Raw genomic sequence first — 25,519 nt, 5'->3', positions numbered from 1 at the left:
TTAAGTACAAGTTTTTATTTAGAATGAGAAGGCAAAAAGTCCAGCCCCATCCTCCTGGGAGCAGTTTGGCAAGGCAGTGGGCCCATCAGCAGGGTGGGTAAGAAACGGATTAAGCAACCATATACTGGTCAGTGGTTCCCAGGATATACAGACACAAGAGAAAACCAGAGCCCCTCACTGTAAGCCATCGTATGTCCTCTCAGGTGGATGTTCTGAGTACTGAAGATGACCTGCACATGGGACAAGGGTTCGTGTAGCTGTAGGAGGACTGCAGCATGGTGGCTTTCTCTGCTTATGTACATTCTTGCTAGAAAACAGAACAGACATGCCCCACGTTCCCCTCTACAGCAAGTGGAGAAGAGTGACTCATTCATTTTCAGTTCCCAAATCCACTGTTTTACAAGACATAGGCCACCCAAGAAGCAGGGTTTTTTGTTTGTTTGTTTTGGCCTTCTCGGAGTTTGGGGAGGCAGGAAGTACCCTTCTCTGGCCACCTCTGTCCCCTCTGCGCCACTGGATGCACTGCAACATTTCTGCACGGAGGAGCAGAGGAGGCAGGTGCTCATCTGTGGGGTGTAGCCTCATCCACTGCAGGGCTCAGGTCTCCCGCTCCTGGGCATCTTCCCCCCATCGCTGGCAACTTCATCAAAGTGGGAAGGATAAAGAGTCAGTAAATTGGTCAGTGCTAGCTGTCATCTTGCAAGACTGTGTGGACATGAGGGTTCACCCAAGACTGGAACGTAGCAGGTGGTCTGGGCCTTTCCCTTCATAATACTGATGGACCTCCTTGGCCAACTGGTACAAAGTGCATAGGAGGTGTCACACATCACTGAACTGGGCCTAGCACAGGTGTGTTAGGCCATTCTCACTTGTTCTGGGCCCCACAGATAGTCTCTTTACCAGACAGACGCCCACACTTTCTGTGCTGCCTGCTAGACCTGAGATCAAAGCTCCTGAAGAAGCTCTCCGGCCAGTTTTCTTGAGGCTTCAACACAAAGATGATCCGATCTGTACAAGGTCTGGTCAAGAAAGCCAAGAATCTCATGGGTTACAGCATCCGTGTGGGCCATCTGCAATGAGGGAAGAAAGGAAAGATGAAAATACTCCTGGGGACCCCTCTGTCCAGTGCACTCAGATGAGGCTGCAGGGGAGGTGGTGTTCACTTTTGCTTTCTTTCTTTGTAAGGTGACTATCAAAGAATGTCTGTCCCCAGGGGCCCTCCCTATATAGTGGGGCCAGTTTCTAATGACCAGCCTCCCCACGGGGGCCAAAGTGGTCTTAGTCTCTCCAGGTCCACAAACAAGCATTGTGGAGGTGGCAGGACTTCCCAGAACACTACCACAGTGTTGGGATTATGTGCTGTGAGGAGCAGGCAGCATTTATCACTTGACTTTCTTTGAAAGGCTCACCCTTTCCTGAGAATCAGAAAAGGCCACTTGCTTCCATACAAGCAGCCGTAAGGTGACATTCCTGGGCCATCCACCTACAGAGCAGCAGGCAGGGTAGGTGTAGTTTAGCTCTGAACAGCCTTGAGGCACTCTCGCTTGTTGGCATTAGTACCTTCTTCCCCAGAACCTCAGCTGAGACACTCAAATGTTACCTGTGCAGGACACTGACTAGGATTTGTTTAGGTACAGCAGCATTAGGAGCCCTGAGTTTGGAGGGGGACTGTGGGAGCCCACAGAGGTCTCCTAGTGAGATCTGAGCTTGCTTTACCTAGCAGGGATGCATAACAGGATGACTGGACCACAGGCCTGGGTACCAGGTGTTTGGAAGGGGCTACACTTGGCTGTATGGAGGGGTGTCTTTTGCCTCACCCCTTGGCATTGTTATAAAAAGCCCTTTTGAATTAAGTTCTGGGCTGTTGGGTATTGACCCAGGTCCTCCCAAAGCTACTCTGATTCCTCTCTCTCCTCACAGGAACCCTTTAAAAGTGAGCAGGTTCCCCACAGGGACACACATTGTTGTGTGACAGGCAAGCACAGTCTGCAGGTCTAGCCCCATCTCGGCTTTCTCTTGTCGCGGCTTTCAGCCTTTACTGACCCATGGCCGAACCCTTCCTTCCTGGTCCTGCTCTGGCCTAGGGAGAGAGCGCTGCACTGCCAACGTCCGCACACCTCCGCCATGTCGCTGAGTGACGCTCAGGATGGCCTGGCAGCGTCTGCAGGCTCTGGGCACCTGACCTGTCCCTGCCAGGTGATGACTAAAAAGCCACAGAAGTATGGTGCTGCAATGACTGTAATCAGAGGTAGCCTCTGTCCTGCCTGGGGCATTAATCCCTAGAGGCCTCAAAGACGTAATGTGTGTATAGACTCTGTGTGGGCACAGACTGCCTCCCACTCGGGCAGGCAGTCACTACACAACCTAACCTCACACCTTTCCTAGGCGTAGACTCACACAGAAACATCCCCGCTAGCCTAGACTGTAAATACAGCAACCTTAGAGCTGATCTCTCCATCTCAGACTGATGAGGCAGGCAATGTGCAGTGGAAGACAAGAGTAAGTTCACAAAATGCAGTGAAAGCAGGCAGGGTGGAGAAGGCTCCAACACAAGCACACCCATCCTAGCACCTGTCAGAAAGCAAGCATGTGGCAACCCGGGGCAAAGACAGAAAGAAGCCAGAGCAGATGGCTACTGAGGTCTGTGGCAAATCAGAAGGCCAAAACCAGAAAGGGAAGCCCACGAGAGAACCAGGAGCCAACCTGCCAGGCTGAAGTTGGAGGGAGCTGTGCCAGTGTGGAGAGACTGCTAACATGGAAGGGGGTCCTAAGGACGTGGCCTGCTGCCTGCTCCGGCCCTCACCCTTCTAGCTTTAGCGCAGCTCTCCAAAGCTAGCTTCTGAAGCCCAGGGCAGACGACCACATGCTTGGAGGTGGCTCTATGCCAGCTCTCTGAGTTCACATGAATTCTGCCCCAAGATCAGGGTCCTCAGGTGGTAACACCCACACTGCTCTTACAGAAGTGCCCTTCTGCAAAGGGCTATGCAGCATGTAGATGACTCCTGCCATTGACTGGGACAGGGGTCAGAAGCCCAGCTATCCAAAGCCTGGGGCCAAGCCTCTTCTGAAGACAGGCTGTGTGCTGATGACAGCTGTATCCGTGAGGATAGTACCTGGTAGCCTGCTGGACTCTGGGATGGAGCACTTAGAGGATTTAGTGTGTGGTCTTTGCACTCTAGGCAGATGAACTGACCTGGGGTTTCTGTGGTGCTGCACTGCCAGCTGTAGATTAAGTTAGTGTGTGGTTGAACAGGCCTGGTCAGTGGGTGTGTGCTGTACAGTGTAGGATGTTGTACAAGGCCCAACTCCCCTCTCAGAAGTCTCTGCGTGAGTGGGGAATGTGGCCTGTCCTGAATATGGAAACGTTGCTGGACACCAAACAGAGAGGTGGTATCTCCAGGAGATTTTGCTGGGGCTCTTTCTCACATCTTAGGCAGGGCCTAGGCCACTGTAGTCAGTGGGGGTGACAGGACTGAAAAAGAGCAGGGCCATGTGGCCCTGGAAGACATGTCCCGGCAGCAGAGCTGACTCTGTCCACAGATGTCATGAGCATTATGAAGAGGTCAGACTCGCCATGTCCATAATTCAGAAGCACCTACTGTCAACAGCATCAGACGTGGTGTCACTACAGAAGTAGCACAGTTGGGAGAGAGAGCTCCCACCTATCCACGCTGTGTCCCCGTCCCTCAGTGAAGTCCACACTTCATTCTGACTTCCAAGTCTTCTCTGTCTTTGTCCTCTCCAGAATCGCATCCAGGGCACAGCACAGTCTGCCATCTTGTCTCCTCTGGCTCTTGGCTGTGAAGGTTCTTCAGAGTCTTGTTCTAACAACCTTGAAGAGGATCAGAAGTTCTGTGCAATGTCCCTTACCTAGGTTGTGTCTAATGTTTTTTCCTCTGATGAGACCTGGGCTACCATTTTGCTGCTGTTTTGTGTGTGGCAAGTGATGGTTAATGGGGTTTAAGCAGGCCAGTGACGAGTTATATACATGAAGTTTAATCAAGTAGGAAGGCCCATTCTAAATATGAATGGTGCCATTCCATGGGCTGGGATCCTAGACTGAGGAACAGGTTAACTCAGGAGAGTAGAGACATTCATGCCACTCTGCTTATTTATAGGGATGCAATGGGACATGCCACCTCAAGCTCCTGCTGCTATGACTTTCCTACCATGATGGACCTTGAGCCAGAATAAACTGCCTCCCTGGTTCCTTTTCTCTGGGCATTGTATCACATCAACAAGAAAAGAAATCCAGGAGACGACACAAAGTGTCCCTCTCACCATGTGTCATCAGGCTTGCATGCTAGCTTGACTTCCTCACCTAGGGAGAAGCTGACAGGTAGAGCTTCTGTAACAGGCCTACCAGGGAAGTTGGCTAGCTGGTGATCCCAGGGCATGCGGAGTTCTGTTTCAAGTGGACTACATGCTGCAGTTTGTTTGGTGATAATTCTTCTATGTCCACTTTGTGAACTAATCCCCAGTCAATCTGATTAACACGTCCATCACCTTGAACACTGTGTATACAGAACACTTAAAGGGTATCTGAGGACCTTTCTGAAGGAACTTTCAAGTAGAATTACTGAGGAGTTGGGACTACTCATAACTGTAAGACTGGACCTTTTGTCCAACATTCCATCCACATGCCCAACATGCTAGATGAACTATGATGAGACAACATCTATCTTGGTGACAGCCTCTGTTCCTCAGTGCCATGTTCTTAGAGGCACGTGTTTTAGGATCATACGCAGTAGGTTTCTGAATGTATTATGCTGGACCTTGAGATGCCCCAATGCAGGAGAGGCCAATCCTCTCCTGCTTTTAGCTTCCCTGAGACACAGGTGGCTGCTGTTCTGATGGGTAGAGGGCTTTGGCAGGGAGGCATCTACCTCTTGGACTTTCCTAGTGTTCACATTCAGACTGAAACCCAGATAGAAAGGGAACAGCCCTTTCTTGATTAGGTTGCTGGCTGCATGAACTCTATTCTTCATTTTATTTATAAAACTTCATCAAGCTATTGTGGGAGCCCGTTCTCGGGTTCCTCGTGGCTTTACCCAGCAGGTCCGAATAGAGGATGATCAGGACCACGGGCCTGAGTGCAGGTGTCTGAGATGGTCTGCACTTGGCTGTGCTGGGGGAGGAGGTCTTTTGCTCCACCCCTTGGCGTCTCTATAAAAACCCTGGGCCAGTACAGTCCGGGCCCGTTGGAATAGGTCCCAGGCCCTCTCGAGGCTATCCTTTATTTTCTATCTGTTTATCTCCACAAGATTCTCCGCTATAAATCCTTCTATCTAATATTTCCTGCTGATCGCACTCAAGAAAACTCTGGGAAGCTGTGGGGGTGGTGGGTAAACGCCCCACAAGCTATATATTTCATATGTTAACAATTTTTTTAAAAAGCTGAAAATAAAACTCCTGTAGTAGTGCGCACGCCTTTAATCCCAGCACTCGGGAGGCAGAGCCAGGTGGATCTTTGTGAGTTCGAGGCCAGCCTGGGCTACCAAGTGAGCTCCAGGAAAGGCACAAAGCTACACAGAGAAACCCTGTCTCGAAACAAACAAACAAACAAAAAAAACAACAACAACAAAAAAAAACCTCCTGTAGTCAACAATGTTGTGGTTCACCTTTTGGTTTCTTTTGAGACAGTATCTCATGTAGTTCAGGCTGGCCTCCAGTTCACTATGTGGCTGAGGATGACCCTGAACTCCTGGTCCTCTTGCCTCTACCTCTCCTATGCTGAGATTCCAGGCCTGCACTCCTACATTCACAATGTTGTACAACCATCACCACCCATCTCCAGACACTGCACAAGTTAAACACTAACTCCAAAGCCCTGTGAAGCCTCTACTCTACTTCTGCCTCTGTGAATCAGACTATTCCAAGGAACTCAAACAGGTGGACTCCTGTAAGAGCTTCCTTGTGACTGGCTGATTTCACATAGCACAAAGCCTTCAAGGTCCATCCATGTCGTAACAGGTGGCAGGTGTGCCTTCCTTGCCAAGGCCAAAGAGTAATCCATGGTATGTCTGCACAGGCACCTGTGTTTATCCAGTCATGCATTCCTTCAACAGCTGAAAATTCTGGTACACAGATACCTGTTTGAGCCTCTGCTATCAGTTCTCTGGGGAGACCTGGGTGCAGGATCACTGTGTCCCCTGGTAGAGTTAGGCTTTCTTCAGAGCAGTCGCATCACTGTAGCATTCCCAAATGGAAATGCCTGAAGATGCCACTCTAATTCTCAGTGTTGCTTTACTGGTTCTGCAGTAGCCAGCCATCTAGGTAACCACAGTGCGGTGGGCATTGTCCCAGGTGCTTCTGAGCACGCATGCGTACATCATCCTTGGAGAAGTGTCCACCCAATTCCTTCACCCATCTTTTAACTGGATGGCTTAGCTTTGTTGTCAGTCCTAAGAATTCTTTATGTATTCTGAATACTTAACTCTTGCCAGATACATCCTAACCCCAACTTTCTCCCATTCTGTGAATCATCTTTGTACTTTGACAGTATCCTTTGATGCACAAGTTTTAAACTTTCATGCAGTCCAATTTATCTATTTTTTCCTTTTGTTGTTTTGGTGTCATATTCAAAACGTTATTGCAAGGTCTTATGTCACAAATGGGACTCACTTTGACTGACCCCTTTACAAAGCTGTCATGCCATGTGCCCTTCTATAAGAATCTCTAACTAACTGTTGTGGTTTAGACAATTTGTCTTCCCAAAAGACTCATGTGCTAGGGCTTGACACTCAGCTGCTAGTACTATTTGGAAGGCTCTGGAAACTGTAGGAGGTCCTTAGAGCTGTCTTGATCCCCATGTTTCTTGTGCATCATGGGTAGACAGCCACTGCCAGACATTCTTGCCACAGTGATCTACCTGCCTGACCGCAGGCCCAGCACCACAAAGCTGCATGAAAGCACAATATATAACAACTCCCTTTTTTTCTCAGATATTTTGTCACAGCAACAAGAAACTAATATATTAACCAAAACCTTTTTGAAGTGAATTCTTTGACCTGTTACAATGAATGGCACTGTCGCTGCTTAGGAGCATGTTGTTACTGGAACTGGACTTCTCTCCCCAAGACGAGACAGGCAGTGACTACAGCATGAGAAGCAGGACACCCAGTTCTAACTGTGTGTAGTGGTAGCAAGCCATGTGCTTGCAAGGTGGCACTTCCATTCTGCAAGCATGTCTTCCCTCCATGTACCTGTTGTACAGCAAGGAGGGTTTGGGGGTCTGTGCTAGCTGTGGCCCGATTGACCTCCATACCCTGGGGCAGCATCCTGGGCCTATGCTCTCAAAGGCCAGGACCCTCAAAGTGATAATCTACCTTTCATTTAGAGTGTAAATATTAAGTACAGGTTGGGAAAAAAGCAACTTACATGGGTGACAGCTTCCCAGGCAATTGCATGGCATTCTGGGGTCCAGAGCAAGAGGCTAAGAAGAAGGCGCCTGGCCAGCTGTTCACATACAGGTGGTCTGGGGTCGGTACTGGTGCTCTCAGCTGCTTTCTGCAGATCGATAGCTGAGAGGGGGTCACTTCTGAGCAGCATCAGGAGACGGTTGAGCAATACCTTCAGCTCTACCTGGGTAATACAAGTACAGAGGGTGAGACCCTAGAGAAGACTTGACGGGAGTGACTCTAGGATGTGTTTGATGCTTTGAAGCCCCAGAGAAAGGAACAGCCAGGCACCCAAGCTCGGCTAATTCACACATACAGCTTACATAAAAGCAAATGGGTTTAATGGAAATTTCTTGACTTTCTTTCGTCTTGCCCACCAAGCAGCCAGGGCGCTATGCCAGGACCTGACCTTTTCTTTTTATATGAAAGCAAATGAAGGCAAGTCCTCAGCAGAATGTAATCAGAATTTTCTTATTGTGGGAAAAACAAAAGGCCCCTTGAAGACGACCCCTCAATATCAGCCCCAATCAGTTAGAGCCACAGGCCCACTGGGCGGTTCCTGGGCTGGTTGAGGGAAGCCCAGGCCACACACACACAAGCTCATCTGTTTTGTTGCAGACACTGGGACAGTTGTTCGTACATGCTCACAGCTCAAGCAGAGGTCACAAGTCTGTGGAATCCACATAATAACAGTAACTGTTCAAAGTCCATGGGTTGTTTTTGCATAAAAAATATTTATTTCATGCTGAGACTCCTGTGGCTCACAGAGCAAGGCAGATGCAGCGCAGAACATCACACTGATGGTCCATCCTGCCGAAAGGCTCTTCGAGACTGTGGTGAGAATTCCCACGGTTTATTTTGTGGGTCTCTGAGAGCTGCTTCTCCCCTGCATGTTTAGGCCCCATTCAGTGCCATCTGTCATGGATAGCAGCACACTAGGAGTGTTGTGTGAGCTCTCCTGACTGCAAGCGTGACCGTGAGAAAGGCACCATGGCACTTTTCCACTGAGAGGAGCAGTGTTCCCAGAATAGCTACCACCTCGGCTGATGACATCTGAAGAGAGGCTGAACCTCATCTCTCCCTCGATCCTGTTTGGTCCACACTGACTTCCTCTCACATGCCTGCTATGTCTAGAAGCTTCTATAAGGGAGATGTGTGTTCTTTGAAGTAAGAGATAAGCCTTTTGTTCTCATTTTCATTCGTCATTATAAAAATTTACTTTTGCTCACTATGGAAAACATGAAGATTAAAAAATGATTAAAAAAAAAAACAAAAAACACCACCACTCATCCTCTGAAGGAGCCACCGGGCACCCCTGTGCTTCCCGCATTGGGAGTAACTGTTTGCTGCTGCTGTCCGACGGTCATGTGCCCAAGCACTTTCTGGCAACGGGACGGACTCTTCCTGGTAGTGTGCCAGTCCACGGCTGGGACCCAGCACCACTTACTCAGTAGCAGCTTATGCAAGCTCAGGCCATTTCAGATCCCACAGCGATGAACTCAGCTTTGATGCCCATTGTGTGCAAGCAGCTTTGTGTGAATCTCTGCCTTTCCAAAAAGATTCTTACAAGTGAAAAGACAGTGTCCGAAGGGTTTGAAGCCCTGACCAAGGCAAGGGGTACATAAAATACAGTCTTAAATTCATGATCCAATTTAGTTAGCCAAAGCAGATGAACACTGCTGTCAGAGGTGTACCCCAGGCAGGACAGGTATGCCACTTTACCCCACAGTCCTTACCCCAGCAGAGGACTGTCAGCACAGTGTTGTGGGAATTTGCTCTGCCAGAAGATCCAGCTGCCCAAGGAGCAAGATTCCAGCAGACCAGTAACACCACGGCCATGTGGCAATATATAGATTAATAGAAATGAGTTTATTAAAGATATAAGAACTAGCTAGTAACAAGTCTGAGTCACAGGCCAAACAGTTTGTAATTAATATTAAGCCTCTGACTGGTTATTCGGGAACAAGTGGGCAGGAGAGATTCGTCTGTCTACAGCACAGCACTTGCAGCTAAGTGACTGGCAGTGACTTACTATTTTTAAGTTAAGGCAAAGGCACAAGCATCCACAAACTCCAGAGTCCTATCATGCTCCTGTGCTGCAACACTGAGTTCCTGCTGGCCACCAAGGGGTCAACATGTCTACATTAGCACGTAGGAAGACGCCTTCCTCAAGTATGGCACACACCAGCGGCTCTAGTCAGGGCATCAGTAAGGGGAAGCTCTGGCTTCTAGGACTAGGCAGTAGCTGCCTCTGAGTGACCAGCTAAGGAGTGAAAACAGATAATACCAAACTACTCTGAATGGAATAGCCTGCTTTTATTCAGGTGTCTAATCACCTCAAGAAAGACCAAGGCATACTTTTAAAGAACGAGAAATACTCCTGAATCCAAGTTAGCTAATACTAAAAGGTGCCTGTAGCTGAACTTTCTAGAAATTAAATCCATTTTAAAAAGAAAAAAATTAATTTTGTGTGTCCATATGCACACACATGTGCAGCCCATGTACACAGAACATGTATGGAGGTCAGAGACTACTTTGGAAGTTAGTTCTCACCTTCCATGATGTGCCCCATGATCAAACTCAGGTTGTCAGGCTTGGCAGCTAATGTCTTTTCTTACTGAGCCATCTTGCTGGCCCATATAAATTAAATCTTACAGGACCGCTCAGACACTACTCTGTATTTCAAAAGTCAGTCTCTGTAAGTATCTATGATCCATATGGATTAACACATACCTACCAATTTAGTTTACAAAGAATCTAATTCAAAATGCAAATGAAAGGGCCAGTCCTTCATACACCTTAATCATTCCTACTAAGAGATGAAAGCCATGAACTAGGATTGTCCTTAGTTTAATGCAATATATATTTTTAATTTGTATTTCACTCATTTGTGTATAGGTGGCATGTGAAATACAATGTGTGTGTGAAAGTCAGAAGTCAACTTTTGGGAGTTGGTTCTCCTTTTCCATTATGTGGATTCTCGGGGTTGAACTCAGGTCTTCAGTCTTGGTGGCCAATGCCATTATCTGCTGAGTCATCTCACCAGCCAAATGTGATCTTTTAAAGTGAAGACTGTTTTCCTTTGAATTAAGCAGCAATCTTCAAATACATATGTAGATGATAACATCTTTAAAATGCTTCATTCTGATCCAATATTATCCTCAACTTTCAATTGTTTTAATTCCAAGGCTCATCTTCACCATGCTATGGAAATCTTTAAGTCAGTGGTTCTCAACCTTCCCAATGCTATGACCCCTTAACACAGTTCCTTGTGTTGTGGTAACCCGCAACCATCAAATTATTTTATTGCTACTTCATAATTAATTTTGCTACTCTTATGAATTATAATGTAAATCTCTGTGTTTTTCTGATAGTCTTAGGCAACCCCTGTGGAAGGGTCGTTTTTACACCCCCACAAGGGGTCCTGACTCACAGGTTGAGAACCACTGCTTTAAGCAAATGAAACACAAGATTGCACTCACCTCTGATTTGGGACAAACGGGAGCGCTGTTCCACACACACTGAAACCTGTTCCTTTTAATCACTAAAGTGGGCGAAAAGCACCCGAGACTGAAGGCTTTGTTTTGTTTTTTGTTTTTTTTTGTTTTTGTTGTATTTCTTTGTTTTAATTTATTTTTATTTCACGTGCATGGTGTTTTGCCTACATATAGTTCTGTGTGAGGGTGTCAGATTCCCTGGAACTGAAGTTACAGACAGCTGTGAGCTATCATGTGTGCTGGGAATTGAACCCAGGTCCTCTGGAAGAGCAGCCAGTGCTCTTTACCACTGAGCCATCTCTCCAGCCCTAGGCTGAAGTTTTTAAAAGCCAGCAAGTGAATGTTTGCAAGGAGGTGGCAAAGCTTTAATCAAAGCATGGCTTCCTGAAATAACTACATTCTACATAAATAACAGCATCTTTTCCATAGACATCTACCTGGTCCTGTGCACAGAAACCCTGTTATTTAGAGACCAAATGGTTAAATCATGTGATTACCTCAGTACAAGTCTGGCTGATGCAGGAAAGTGCTAAGTGGGGTGAAAGCAGACTGGCCAGGCTGTTGGTGGGAAAGAGAAGTCGACACAGACTGCCTCAGGAGCAGCTGTCACTCCTGATTGGGATGTCCTAAAGCATGGAGCCCTGGGATGAGGCACAGGGGTAAATGAGGGCAGCTGAGGCCACTGAGCAGAATAACCTGGGATCAGATAACCCCAAGAACAGAAGGCCCAGACCATGAGCAGCCTGACGGCTGGGGCAGCCTCTTGTCTCAGGTCCCTGTGGAGGCAGGAAAACATCATGGGCTACAAGCTCAGTCCAAGTGGATGTGCACACATACCCAACACATATTACAAGTGCTCTGAGCCTGGGTGCCTGGAAGGTTCAATAAAGGTAAACCCAGTAAAGGTGTTCTCTTCTCCCTGAGGCCCAACCCTGAGCACACAGTAGGACCTGCACCCACCATGCTCTGCACTCTCCGCTGACTCCCATCCTGTGGGCTGTAATAGAACACCAAGAGCCACAGCAGGCCTGCAGGGGGCTCAGCTTCCTTCCTCAGCAACTGCTCCACTGCCAGATCAACCCATCCTCCAAAGTGAATGAACAGAAACCAACTCTCGAAGGGACCTTGCTGGGACCTGGAACAGAGCAAAACATACATATGGTAGCTGGCAACCTCCACCCTTCTTCCTTTTGTTCAAAGTAACTTTAATGTTTGTGAACTTGTACTTTAAATTGTACTTTTTCAATGAAGAAAGACCCTCAGAGAAACAAACTGGATTCAGAAAACCTTTGTGTCTCACCCTAAGCCCATCACAGGACAACCAAAGGGCCCATCCCAAGCCCACGTGTACTGAAGACTAAGGATATTTAGGTCTTTATATCCTGGTATCTATAGAATTCTAGGCTCCAAGAGTGATTGGGGGTGGGGGGGGGCGACTCACAAAGCATAGTAAGACCCTGCAACTTGCCACTCAGGTGGCTCCGGCATGAGGAGGAAGGCTACATAACACAGCGGAAATGCACCATTCTGCCAAGTGGCTCTGGTCTGCCCGTCCTGTCATCAAAAGGACACTCCGGCAGGAAGGTCAGAACTTCTTCCAAGCTATCCTCTCACCTGGTAGTGTAATGTGTATTAAAGGGTGGACTCTGTGCCATCACTGTAGCTCTGACAGTCACAACATGACAGCATTGCTCCAGGAGACAAAGGCCCTGGTGGGAACTTACGTCTGGACAGGAGCATCATGGCCTCTGCAGTGTCTGCAGGGCTTGTGGAATCCCCAAGTCTAAGCATGGTTCCTGCTTTCTGGCCACTGCCGTCCCATGCTTCCCTTAGAACATTTGACTTATGTGTTTTTAATCAAGTTTGCAGGACAATGAAGGGAAATCCTTAATCCCTGTCAGAGGGAGGGCAACTCATCACTGCACAGAGCTGAAGGGGCAGGGCTGCCCAAGTCTCTCTCACAGATTTCATCAGCAAGTATACTGAGCAGCCAACCCTACTCACAGCACAGACCTGCCTGGCCTGACCTTCCACTCTCTTCTTTCAGGGGAAAAAAGTCTTATACCTGCTTCCCACCCTGTCCTGCACGGAGAGTCCAGGGCCCACTGGGTGCACAGGCACTGACAGCTGTAACTCAAAGTTTTCCTGTGCCCATCCAGCCCCCCGCGTCTTCACGGTCCCACAGCCACTCAGACCCAAATGAACACACAGAGGCTCATATTAATTACAAACTGTATGGCCTATTGGCTCAGGCTTCTCACTAGCTGATCTTACATCTTAAATTAACCCATTTCTATAAATCTGTATTTTGCCACATGGCTCGTGGCTTACCAGTATCTTTACATCTTGCTTCTCATGGTGGCAGACAGCAGCGTCCTCTCTGCCCTCTCAGCCTTCCACTTCTGTCCAGGCAGCCAGCTATCTCTATCATTCTAGATTTTTAGAAGTTGAATTTCCTGTTTACTTAAGTAATATTATATCCTTCTGGGGTCTTTGATGTACTTGAAGACTAGATAGTTATAATTATGGTTTTCCTTGGTTTTGATAGAAGATAAGGTAGATATGAAACCTTGGACTCACAAATATAGGACAGATAGGATATCTTCTTTGATTTTTGCCAAATACAAATAGACTAAATATTATAACTATAATTCTTGCTTGATAACTGTTCTATATATGTAATTTTACTATGTTAAACCTTCCTTTTTGATTACACAGAAAAGGGGAGGTGCTGTGGGATGTTCTATATGCTGTGAATATGTGTTGCTCTGATTGGTTGATAAATAAAAAGCTGATTGGCCAGTAGCCAGGCAGGAAGTATAGGTGGGATAAGCAGACAAGGAGAATTCGGGGAAGAAGAAGGCTGAGTCAGGAGACACCAGCCCACTGTCTAGGGAGCAGCATGTAACGGCACACAGGTAAAGCCACGGAACACGTGGCAACATATAGATTAACAGAAATGAGCTGAGTTTAAGTGTAAGAGCTAGTCAATAGTAAGCCTGAGCTAATGGCCAAGCAGTTTTAATTAATATAAGCTTCTGAGTGATTATTTTATAAGTGGCTGCGGGGTCTGTGGGGCTGGGCAGGACCAGAGAAAACATCAGCTACAGACAGTGACCCAACCTGACCCCTAGCCTTTTGTTTGAGGAGTGTCTGATGGACAGAGCACTCAGTTCATACACGTGAACACAGAGAACAAGAGAATCCTAGAGGGAAGACTGACAGGAGGGGCTTGTCACACAAAACGTGCTGTCATTTATCCTCTGAATATGGGCAAGCTCCCAGGAAGTTGGAGGTATTATGAAGAAGGTGGCAAGCCCGTATGGGAATGCTTTTGGAGACTAGCACCTAGAGGAGAGCCTCTGTAGCTAGAGTTTTCCTGCCTTGCCCACAGTCAGGACAAATCTCTGTCACCCGCCAGTCCCACAGCCGCTCAGACCCAACCAAGTAAACACAGAGACTTATATTGCTTACAAACTGTATGGCCGTGGCAGGCTTCTTGCTAACTGTTCTTACAGCTTAAATTAATCCATTTCCATAAATCTATACCTTGCCACGTGGCTCGTGGCTTACCGGCGTCTTCACATGCTGCTTGTCCTAGCGGCAGCTGGCAGTGACTCCTTCTGCCTTCCTGTTCTTTCTTTTCTCCTCTTTGTTAGTCCTATCTATCCTTCCTGCCTAGCCACTGGCCAATCAGTGTTTTATTTATTGACCAATCAGAGCAACACATTTGCCATACAGAACATCCCACAGCAGGCCTCCACCATGCTGCATGGAATAATTTCTTCTAGGACAGGTCTGTTAGCTCTGGAGACATTTGTTTACTTATTTTTAAATTTACGCATGTGTCTATTTATATGTGTTTGTGCATGTAAGTGGCCACAAAGACCCAAAAGGAGTATCAGAACCTCTGGAACTAGAGTTATATTGAGTTGTGAGCCACCTAATGTGGATGTAAGGAACCAACCCTGAGTCCTGTACAAGAACAGCAAGTGCTCTGAATCACTGAGCCATCTTTCTAGCCCTTGGAGAAAGATTAAAGAAAATAATTTTAAAAAATGAAAAGCGGGTAGGATACAAATGGTTAACATTTCCTCCCACTGGCCAAAAGCTCAGTTTCCTTCCTTAAGGGAACCAGGGACACCTTCATGTGGTAGCCAGGGGCTCAACATGTGAGGGCACTGTTCATTTCTGGAGTCTCTCTCCTTTGCATATTTCAAACTGTAAATGCAGACCTTACTAGAACTGACTATGCAGACAACACTTGCAAAGCTGCCTGCTCACTCTGACCCACACAGAGCAATCCTGAAGTTCCACACTTCCTCCACCTCTTGCCTACTGACAGTGAGTGTGTGCACTTGTTTGTCTGTGATGGTCGAGCAAAGCCTTAGCTGACAACCTGCTCAAAGAGAGGTCAGGGAGGCCACCTGTGAAAGGGTCAAAGGTGGTGAGAATTTGCTCACCCATGAGTATGGTCTTCAACTGCTTCTCTGAGGAGTTGGGAAATGTGCAGCAGCGGCTGGAGCCGATGTCTCTGTGGGATAGCTGTGGGTGGAAAGAAGTCAGAGGAGGAACTGAAGGAAAGCCAAACCCATGGGGAGACGCCTGCAGCTTAGACTGAAAGCATTGTGCAGAAATGCCCCCACCCCCGCCATTCACAGAACTCATGTCATACTTCTCTCAACCAGGATGTCTGTGTCTGAGTCAAACTTGAAAGTTTCTTTTGTTTTCTTGTTTGAGACAGGGTCTTACTATTATAGCCCAGGATGCCCTTAACTCACTATGTAGCCCAAATTGGCCTTGAACTTACTATTTGTCCACCTCTGTCTTCCGGGAACTGGGACTACAGCCCCGCACAGCATGCCTGATTTCAAGTGCTTTAACTTGAAATCTTTAGCTAGGGTGCATGGAAGTCAGTAAAAGAGTCCCTCCACACCCACCCTAAAACTTGGACTGCCTTGTTGCCAGATGCCCTGCATTTTCTTTTTACCACATTCTGACTCCATCTCAAATTTGTGACATCAAAATACAAAGGGATCATACTGAATATACAAGCAAGGGCAAGAAATGGCTAGCTCACCTGGTTTTGGGGTGTGTGATCAGGCCGGGGGGGGGGGGGAGGGGAAGCACAGAGAACTGTGCAAAAAAGCTTGATTGTTAAAGTGTGTCTGATTTCACAGCTGCCTTTGAGCATCTGACCTGCATGTCTCTGTGGTTATAATCAACCACATGACAACACCAGAGGTGGAAGCCACCGCTGCTCCTCCATAATGAAGACCTGGGTGCACAGCAGCCCCTCCCTCAGGCCCATGACCTAACTTCTGAAGGCAAGTGGAATTTCCTCCTTACTAGTCACTAAGACACTACTTTTCTTCTCCTGTAGTTCCTGAAGGTCATCACTTGGCAGTAACTTTTTATGACCCAGGACCTCACCATGAACATGAAGGACAGTTCTGATGAGCACAGGCTTACACTCCTAACATAACCAACTTCTCTCCAAAGCAATGCGTATACAAACTGTCCTCAGGATCAACATCTGACTTCTCTGTTTTTGCTTAAAGTCACTTGTTGTCTTTGAGGGATGAGAAGGCAGATAGCCTAAGTTCATGCTGTGGGACATGACTGAATTGCATCTGGGTTTCATAAACTATCCTCCAGTGTGTTGAGGTTCTCAGACTACTCCACAGCAGGTCTGGCCTTACACCGTGGTCTGAGGACAGTTGTAGTCCTCAACTTTCTATTCTGCTAAACTTTTCCTACTGTGTCCCAAGTGAATGAAAAAAAAAAGAAAGACAGACAGAAAGAAAGACAGATAGACAAAAAGAAAGACAGACAGACAGGAAGGAAGAAGGAAGGAAGGAAGGAAGGAAGGAAGGAAGGAAGGAAGGAAGGAAGGAAGGAAGGAAGGAAGGAAGGAAGGAAGGAAGGAAGGAAGGCTGTGAGTGCTCCTGGGTCTGGTGGAGGAGGAGATTTAAAAACCACCGTGCAGGCATCCCACCCAAGCCACTGTGCTCGCCCAGCTCTGTCACAGGGCTTTGTCATGGGAGTCACCTGGAGCAAGAAGCTACATCTTCTACACAAAGGAAAAGGTATCTAGACTTTGTAAAATGCTTTGAAACTCTGAACTGTCTGCTTACCTCAAACAGTTCTTACTCAAGGACAGGGGAAGCAGCCACAGTGGCCACAGCAGGAAACATGAGCCCTCGTCCATCCCTCCCCTTCCTGTCACAGGCGTTGTCTACAGACTGTCGGCTGGCGTCAGAGGGAAATGTCTCCTTTATACTCCATAGCTGAGACATTCCCTAAACATGAGCTCATAGACACTGCCGCAGATCAACACCAGTAGATTACAGACATGGCCTAGGGAAGCAGACTGGCAGATGAATCAGAAACGACTGGGGCCTAACAATAGAATATTACTGAATCTTTTCAAAATCTTCTTCTTGGCTTGTATGAAAAAAGTCTCCCTAAAATTCTATGGCCTCATTCTTCACTTTATCCTTTGTTCTCTAACAAGGCTGCATGGAGCAAAGAAAGGAAAAACAAACAAAGGTACTGTTGTACTCTGACTCAGCCTGTCCCTGAGCCTCAGCGAAGCTGTTATCAGAGGCTGACTGACTATCCCAGGAGCCGGGCTCTCTACTTTTCCCTTATCATACCTGGACACAAAGCAGGGTCTCACATAAAACTCCACACAAACTGTCTTCTGAAGAGGAAGAGAAGATCGGGAGGTAGGGACCATGGGTTACCGTGCTCATTCCCACAAGCCACTATGTCACAGGCAAAGGCCCTCACTCACCTTCAGGGCGCTGGGCCAGCACCGCAGTGAGAGATGGAGCACCGTAAGGAAAGTAGGTCTTGAGGGAAAACTTTGTCTACGAGAGTCAGAATGGAAGTGGCGTGAATGCTGGGGCTGGAAGGCTGTGAGGACACTACAGACCTCTGCCTGTCTGCCCTAGAGACCCCCTGTACTAACGCAACAGAATGCAGCCTCAAACACTTTTATAAACACGCTTCCAGTAATCTCATAAGTAGCTAAAACAGTATCTTTTAAAAGTCATCTTCTGGAACTTAGGGACTTATCTTGCTGCCATCTTTACTGAGGTTTCTCCTCACACAAACCGAGCCACAAGCATTATCTTATATGTCAGAGAGGGCTGCTAAACACTTGTGGGACTGAGGATCTCAGTGTGGCATTCATGACAATCAAAGTCTCTAACAGGCAGCTCTTATGCTGAGAGCTGGAGGCTATACTTACTTACTTACCAGTGCCTCCCAAAGGCACAGAGGTTCTGAAATAAAACAAGCAACAACAAAACCAGGTAAAGTCTACAACACATAAGTTACACAGGCCGTAAGTATACAGCTTGATAATCCTGGATGAGTCTGTGAATCGGCCTGACTAGTACCCCATCATGACACACACAATGCTGCTGTCACCTTGGGGAGTTCCCCAGGACTCTTAAAGTCAACCTCCAACCCTAGCCTGGCAATCAATATTTTTATTTCAATAGGAGAGATCAAGAATTAGATCACTTATTCCCAATTTTCACACAAACAGACACACTGAGTGTGCATGCTTCTGCATCTAGTCTTCGTGGTCACAGGACTCATCTGACTGCATACACAGCTCATTCTTTTGCACTGCTTAGAAGTAATGAATATACCAGGATTTGCTTACCTACCCCTCAAAGATGAGTAGAATTAAAACTGCTACTGACATTCAAGTCTGTCTTTGGGACCGGTCTTTCAATTTTCTAGGGTGAGTACCATGGAAGAGGTAGCTTTTCAAGGCCAACAATGTTCCATTCCCACCATCATGGAATGAGAATTACTTGTCAATAATGGGTGTTCTGGAACTCATTAATCTTAGCTGGTCTGCCTGGCATGAAACATTACTTCACACATGCTTGCTTCTGAGCTTGCTCTGTGTGGCAGGTGATGCTGAACTCTGTTCGTGTGCTCAGCAACAGTTTGAATAGCTTTCCGAAGTGTGTATCCAAAAAACAAAAACCTGGCTCTTGTTTCCTATGAAGCTGTAAGAAACAAAGTCTTCTAGGATGAATACTGCAGATACTTCCTCTAAGCTGCTGGACAACCTGTTCATCTTCAAAGGCACCTACCACAGAACAGACACTATAATTTAATAAAGCCTATTATCTATTTCTTTCTGTATGGCCAATGTTTTGTTTTGTTTGGAGCATTGTTTCTAGGAAATCTTTGATTATCCAATGTTAAAGAAAAAAAAAAGATATGCTATGACATTTTCTCCTAAGGGCTTTATAGTTTTGACCTTCCTATTGAAGCCTATGATCCATCTCAGAACACGTTCTGTGTGCTTTCTGTGGTGGTCTGAGGTATACCCCCACCCCAATGGGTACCCAGTTGTTTTATAAACTCCCTCACTCTGCTGCCCTAGCATCTCCTGTATCTAGACGCTGTCTGTCTTGTCAACCCCTCACTGGCTTAATTACTCTTAGTATGAGTCCTCAAACTGTTTGCTTTCTGGCTTTTGTAGGTCCTTTGTATGTCCAACTTAGTCTGAGAATCAGCCTATGTATTTGCATTTGAGAGAGCCTGCTGCAGGGGCCAGAGTCTGTCATATAAGGCCATAGGCTTGATTCCCAGCCCTGGAGAGGGGTCACTGCTCGCCTGAGAGAAACCAAGAGGCAGAAGGGCAGGTCAGGGGAACAGACCTGAAGGCTCCTGCACATGGCTTCTTGCTATTGTATTTGGGGCTGTTTCAGTTGTCCTCAGCAAACCAGCTTCCAGGTATTTTATGTGGGATTGGGTTTGTCCATTTCTGCCATCAGTTCTGCTCCATGTATTCTGAGTCCCTGCATGTTTATGACTGGCATGTCTCCTGATGACCTGATATTCTGTTACTGTGAATGCCACTGTCTAGATCTGTCTTCTCTATACCTGAGAGCCCACACTTCCTTTCTGTGCAGCAGCTCTCTCTCCTTCCACTTCCAGCCGCTGTCTTCAGAATGGGGTCTCTGGAAACAACACATACTTGGTCTTGTTTCAAATCCAATCTGACACACCTGCCTTTTTACTCCATCTTTTGATTTTCATAATTGAACATCCCTTTAACATGCTGGGATTGAAGCTATCTCTTGACATGGTTTTCTTTTGTCCCATCTGTTTCTTTCCTTTATTGGACATCTAATAGAGCTCTGTTTCCTACCTCAGAAGTCCTGGGATCACCTTGAGTTGTGGTTCCATGCCCTGCTGTCCCAGGGGCCTTAGTGAGAAGTGGGTATAGTTCCCATGCTGAGGCCCTTCCTGTTGTCAGCTTTGTTGGATTTAACAATATTCCACCCAATGTGCTAACTTAATCTGTGGGAGACTCAACACAACCCACTGTTTATCTGTTCAATTGTTGGAACCCCCGCCCCTGACCCATGGCTGCCTGTACTCCACAAAAGCTTAGAGCATGAGCTCAAGTTCTTGCCTGCTGCTGAGTAGTGCTGTTCCATGCTCCCCACACTGGGGACGAGGAGAGGGTAGATCGGAAAGAAGCACGTACACTATCCTCTCTGACAAAGGGATATGAGTGGGATAAGAGCACTGTACTTTGTGACCGACATGGCAGGACCTGTGAGCCCAACTCCACACCATGAATGGGCACTTCTACTCTTGTCACCCAGCAAAGGTTCAACACAAGATGTTTACAGCAGAAAGCAAAGGAACCAGAGAATGGCGATGCCGCAGTACATTTGTGCAGTGACTACCACAGAGCCACCTCTCACCAGTGTCAGAGGCCTGACACCATCTTTAGAGTACCCAGTAGAGAAGCTAGGCTCAGGGGTCATATGTGCTGCCCCTGTGTCTCATAAATCATCGCATGTGTATGTGAAGGTGTTTGCAAGGTCAGGAGGTTGCTGCTCACCTGTGCGTGGAGCCAAAGGCAGGTGATAAACTCTTGTTTCTGGATTCCTACCTTGCCTAAAACCAGGGCCCAGTGTGTACCTCTCTCACTCCTAGACATATGTGTCCAGAAGTCACTGTTTTAAATTAAAGGCACTATAACTCCAGTTCAAATCCACAGCACCAAGGGCATCAGGCACTCAGGGCAAACCCAGAACAACATTCAAGTCAATGCCAAGGAAAAAAACTTTCTCTTGTCCTCTGTCCTAACTTGGGCAACCCAGAAGTCGAACCAAGGACAAGGTTTGATGGAGGCCATTTCCACCCTGGGGATACCAAGAGTGTATAAAGCAGGACAGCACATGTTTACAGCTATGTTCAAAACAGTGAGTGCAAGCCAGTGCCTTTTGGTTGAGGTCTCCTCCCAGATGCCAAGCTGGGAATCATCAATGTTGTTTGCTATAATCTAGTTAACTTCTCCAGGGAAAGAGGGATGGCAAGAATAAGCCATACATGTTTATAGTTGCCTTAGAAAGCAGAAACATCTGCTAAAACCTGAGAGAACTCTACAGCCTTGGGCTGAGTAGGATTTTAGAGGGTTGAACAACCTAAGCAAGACTGCAGACAGCAGCATAGGAGAACAGGCCATCCTTCACAGGAAAGATGTCTAGAACCAGTGCTAATCCAAGTAGGCAAAGCACCACATAAATATCATCCCTGTGGCCAAAGCTGCTGTCCAACCTCTGCTGATGGAGTCCTCTGTTCTACTGATGGCATCCAACTTCTACTAGTTCTCCATGTTCCTCCCTTTCCCCACCTCCCTTCTCTCCGGGGACTCTGGTGAGAATAAAGACAAGGATCATTGAGAACGCCCAGCTTGCAGTTTCTATAGTGCGTCCTAGATAGACTACACAATGTCTCTTGCTGGCCACAGGGCCAGCAGCAGACAGAAGGTAAACACAGACAGCAAGGGGGGATTAGGACTGGTAGGGATTTTCCCTCTAGAGAGAGGCCCATGTGAAGACGCACTCAAGTCACAGCAGTGAGCAAATGGTTACGGGCACAGGGCATGGGACGACAGACAAAAATCTTTACTTTCAGTTAAAACACTTCATCTCTGCAGGAGTGGACCTCTGGAAGCTTTCTTTGTGAACAAGACTCCATCAGCATTTCTGGAAACAAGGCTGGGGGTGTAGCCAGTGTCAAAGCACGCGCCTAGCACGTGTGAGGCTGTGGGTGGTCTCCAGTACCAGAAAACACCAGTGCCCACAGCAGCCTCCTGCACTCTGAAGGGACTGAGCAGCACTTACAGTATGATGTACCTGCTTGTTTTCTTTTTCCAGAGCTTCTATCAAGCATGACATGAATACCTGAAGAGCAGCTAGTACTTCTGGGGCTCCATCAGTCTCCAGCAGCACAAACCTGAACAAAGCAAAGCAAGATGACAACATGCTGCTGCTCCATACACATCACAAACCCACGCCACAGCTGGAGCTGCTCTGAGCGCATCCTGAGTGGAGGCAGGAGGGAGAAGCCACCTTCAAGTCTTTCTCACTCGCCCTTCCCATGGGCTGGCTACTGTTTTCAAGCACCTTCATGTTCATGGCCCAAACAGTATCAACAGCGGGTGTTTTGCTTTTAGCAGCTGGGACAGAGCTGCCTGGAGAATGACAGACTCAGTCAGAATCACCAGAGAGCAGGGAAATCAGGTGTACTTGGTTTGGTTTCCATGCATTTTTATACAATTAACTTTCCTTTTTGTTTAAGAAAAAAATCTTTTTTTTTCAAACTTGACTATCCTTAAACAAAAACACTCCTGTCTTCTCACATCTGTGGCCATTTAGGTTAAAGCTGGTATGTTTTAAGAGCAACACAAACGGTGAGGTATTGGTTGTCAAACTTCCTTTCCTAGGTCTGGGGAGGTAGCTCAGTGTGAAGAGCACTTGCTGCTTTTCCAGAGGATTTGAATTCAATTGCCAGCATCTACACCAGGCAGCTCACACCTTCTGCAACTAGCTCCTGGGACTCTGACACCTCTGACCTCTGCAGGCACCTGCACCACTGTATATACCCACACAGACACGTATATATCTACACATAAATAAAAATAATAAATCTTAGTAAATTCCTTTCCTGGAGCCTGCTGTCTACCCTAGAGCCCTTCCTCCATAGCTATGTGAGAGAGAGTGGTTTGAAGGCAGATCCAGACCCTAGTTGCTCACACCCACATGGGGCTGGAAGCCTTAGTCTGTCTTTAGGACTCTACAATTACAACTCCCATGAACTTCAGGAGCAGAGCCAACCTGGTGTGTTACACACTCCTTATCACTGGTCTTCTAAAGTCAGCACATGCCCTCAGGACCTGAGTCTTTAAAATAAAAACCACCATGCTGTTGTAATGTGGGTTTATTCTGCCTTTCAAATGGCTCTGTTCAGAACAGCTCTGTGTCTCTTGGCTTTCTTCAAGGTCTTGACAAAAGCCCAGTCAGCCCTCGTGTGGTGAAGGGCTGTACTGCTTGCTTTACTTGGGGCTAGGGAAAACCCTGCATGTATATTTAACTAATTCAATCCCACTTCTCTATCACTGAGTATAAAAAGGCTCAAGAATACTGCCTCATTTCTAGCTACTACTGTCTTTTCAGTACGTAATCACTTCTGAGTTTTCACCACCAACTACCCAAAAACTCAAGTGTCTGCTTTTCCATGACAGCCAGAGACTACTGCAAGGTTTTTATTATGTTTGGAAGCTGAGCATTTTCAGATCAACTACTCCCAAAGACATTGTATTTACCTGAACATTTCATCTATGATTCTGAAGATGGCAGGGTGGCAGGCTGCTTGAGGCTGTAAAAGGAAAAGACAATGAAATAGTGAAATACAACAGGTGTCCATCAGTAGCAACTTTGGATTATCAGGCAAACGGGGGGCCTATGACTGCTCCAGAAGGGGGCACATTCCTTTAGGTCAGGCAGAATGAGCATGGGGTGCACAGAAAAACCCACACATAAAATGGCAGCAATGCTGGGCAAACGTCACTTATTTTTGTATTCCTATTATATCTCATATTTTCCATAATAGGCCCGTATGATGTAGAAAAAAAAAGAGTATGTTTCATCAGCAGTTAAAAACCACTTTACAAGAGGCCACAAGACCTACCTTAGAACCTCAGCAGCAGCCTCTGCGGTCTGCTCACCCTCCACCCCATGACCCCTCCGCCCCCTGAGATGGACATTTGGTGCAGGGTACACCTAGTGGTTAATGGAAAGCACAGCTGCATGACACCAGTGATAGACAGCTCTCTAGTTTAGTCCTAGAATAGCCTAGTGGTGGGTTTCTTATAGTTTCAGTCCAAAGAAGCTGGCCCTGAGGCCTAGGAAGGGCCTCATTAGCCTTACCAGCATCCATGTATTTTTGGTCAGAACTTAAAATCTGAGTTTATGAGGGATTTAAAACAAACAAACAAACAAACAAAAAAATCTATTTGCATTATAAAACTCACAGTGGCATCTAGATATGAATAGGCCAGGTTCTAATAAGGGAGTTTCTGAAGTCGTCTTGTGATTGCTATGACTAGTTTTGGAAAACATTTTCCACAGCCATCTCAGGCCCTATGCATCACTTTTCTGAACAACCCTGAAGCTGAGTGGCTTCTCTCATCTGTTAGTTCCGCCCTGGTGCTTAACTTGAAACATGGAACATATGCCATCTAGTGGTCATATGTGAGCATTACAGACTGCCACAGACAAATCAAAGACATTTATGCAAGTTAATGCTTTCTGATTTTCAAATAAAGTAACCCATGATTTCTAACCCTTTGTCAATATACATCTTTGTCCAAATGAAGAGAACCTCAGATTCTCATAAACTTGTTACCTTCTTAAGAAATGAACAACAGCCGGGCGGTGGTGGCGCACGCCTTTAATCCCAGCACTCGGGAGGCAGAGACAGGCGGATCTCTGTGAGTTCGAGGCCAGCCTGGGCTACCAAGTGAGTTCCAGGAAAGGCGCAAAGCTACACGGAGAAACCCTGTCTCAAAAAACCAAAAAAAAAAAAAAAAGAAATGAACAACAGAGGAAGGACAGGTCATTTCTTGGCTTTGATCTCAGAAAGTCATTTAATTTGCCTGTTCCTCAGACTCACTGTAAACACTAACAGTTGTTAGGGCACTTGGACATAGACCAAAAAAAACGCTGAATAAGTTTCTATGTGTCATAATGGAAAAGTCCAAACAGGAGAAAAGCAAATTGTATGTCTTAAAGAAATAGAATTCAGCCAAGTTTGCCAGGACAATTCCGTTTTGTGTAGGAATGCACCTTCTAAAAACAAAAGTCAAAAGCCCCCCAACAAAGTCACACACCCACAGGCACAGACACAGTGCTGAATGTGCATGGGGAAAGGAAGACCAGAGCTGGATTCAGGGAAGTAAAGCCATTTTATTTTTATTCCAAATGCCTTAACTACCACCACCACCACCCCACCACCAACTGCCAGCCACTGAAAGTTTGAGAATCATGTGGTCTGAGAACACGAATTTCTAAGTAGTTCTTTAAAAAAAGATGTAATAGGTAATTGGGTGGTCACCAAAACCACAAGAGGACACAAGGAAGGGTGTTCCAACCTAGTTTGCCAAAGACAAAACTGGGTGAGCTTCGCTTTGATGCAGTGGTTCCTTCTGAACAGCTCAGCTGGCAGTTCCAACCCAAACAGGCTACGGAATCCACCCACTCTCTCTAATGCGGCTGGACTCTA

General features: G+C 46.7%; 1 protein-coding gene across 4 annotated transcripts in view; it reads right to left on the bottom strand.

Moving 5' to 3' along the window:
• The window catches only part of Fancc (FA complementation group C), a 168,755-nt gene continuing 143,236 nt past the window's right edge, over nucleotides 1-25,519 (bottom strand). For 2 of the 4 annotated variants that reach the window (XM_037205649.1, XM_037205652.1), the window contains 7 exons: nucleotides 23,562-23,614; nucleotides 22,093-22,192; nucleotides 17,697-17,772; nucleotides 15,361-15,442; nucleotides 11,858-12,032; nucleotides 7,381-7,584; nucleotides 1-1,070 (listed from right to left, as the gene is read on the bottom strand). In XM_037205649.1, the coding sequence (XP_037061544.1) occupies nucleotides 945-1,070; nucleotides 7,381-7,584; nucleotides 11,858-12,032; nucleotides 15,361-15,442; nucleotides 17,697-17,772; nucleotides 22,093-22,192; nucleotides 23,562-23,614 (816 nt within the window). In that variant the 3' untranslated portion in view covers nucleotides 1-944. Of the gene's footprint in view, nucleotides 1,071-1,844; nucleotides 3,833-7,380; nucleotides 7,585-11,857; nucleotides 12,033-15,360; nucleotides 15,443-17,696; nucleotides 17,773-22,092; nucleotides 22,193-23,561; nucleotides 23,615-25,519 lie in introns of those variants that run through there. The other 2 variants (XM_037205650.1, XM_037205651.1) reach the window with 2 other exon arrangements.

This window comes from Peromyscus leucopus, chromosome 5 (genome assembly GCF_004664715.2).
Source record: "Peromyscus leucopus breed LL Stock chromosome 5, UCI_PerLeu_2.1, whole genome shotgun sequence".
Taxonomy (NCBI): Eukaryota; Metazoa; Chordata; class Mammalia; order Rodentia; family Cricetidae; genus Peromyscus; species Peromyscus leucopus.
This window is presented reverse-complemented; position numbering and strand designations above follow the sequence as displayed.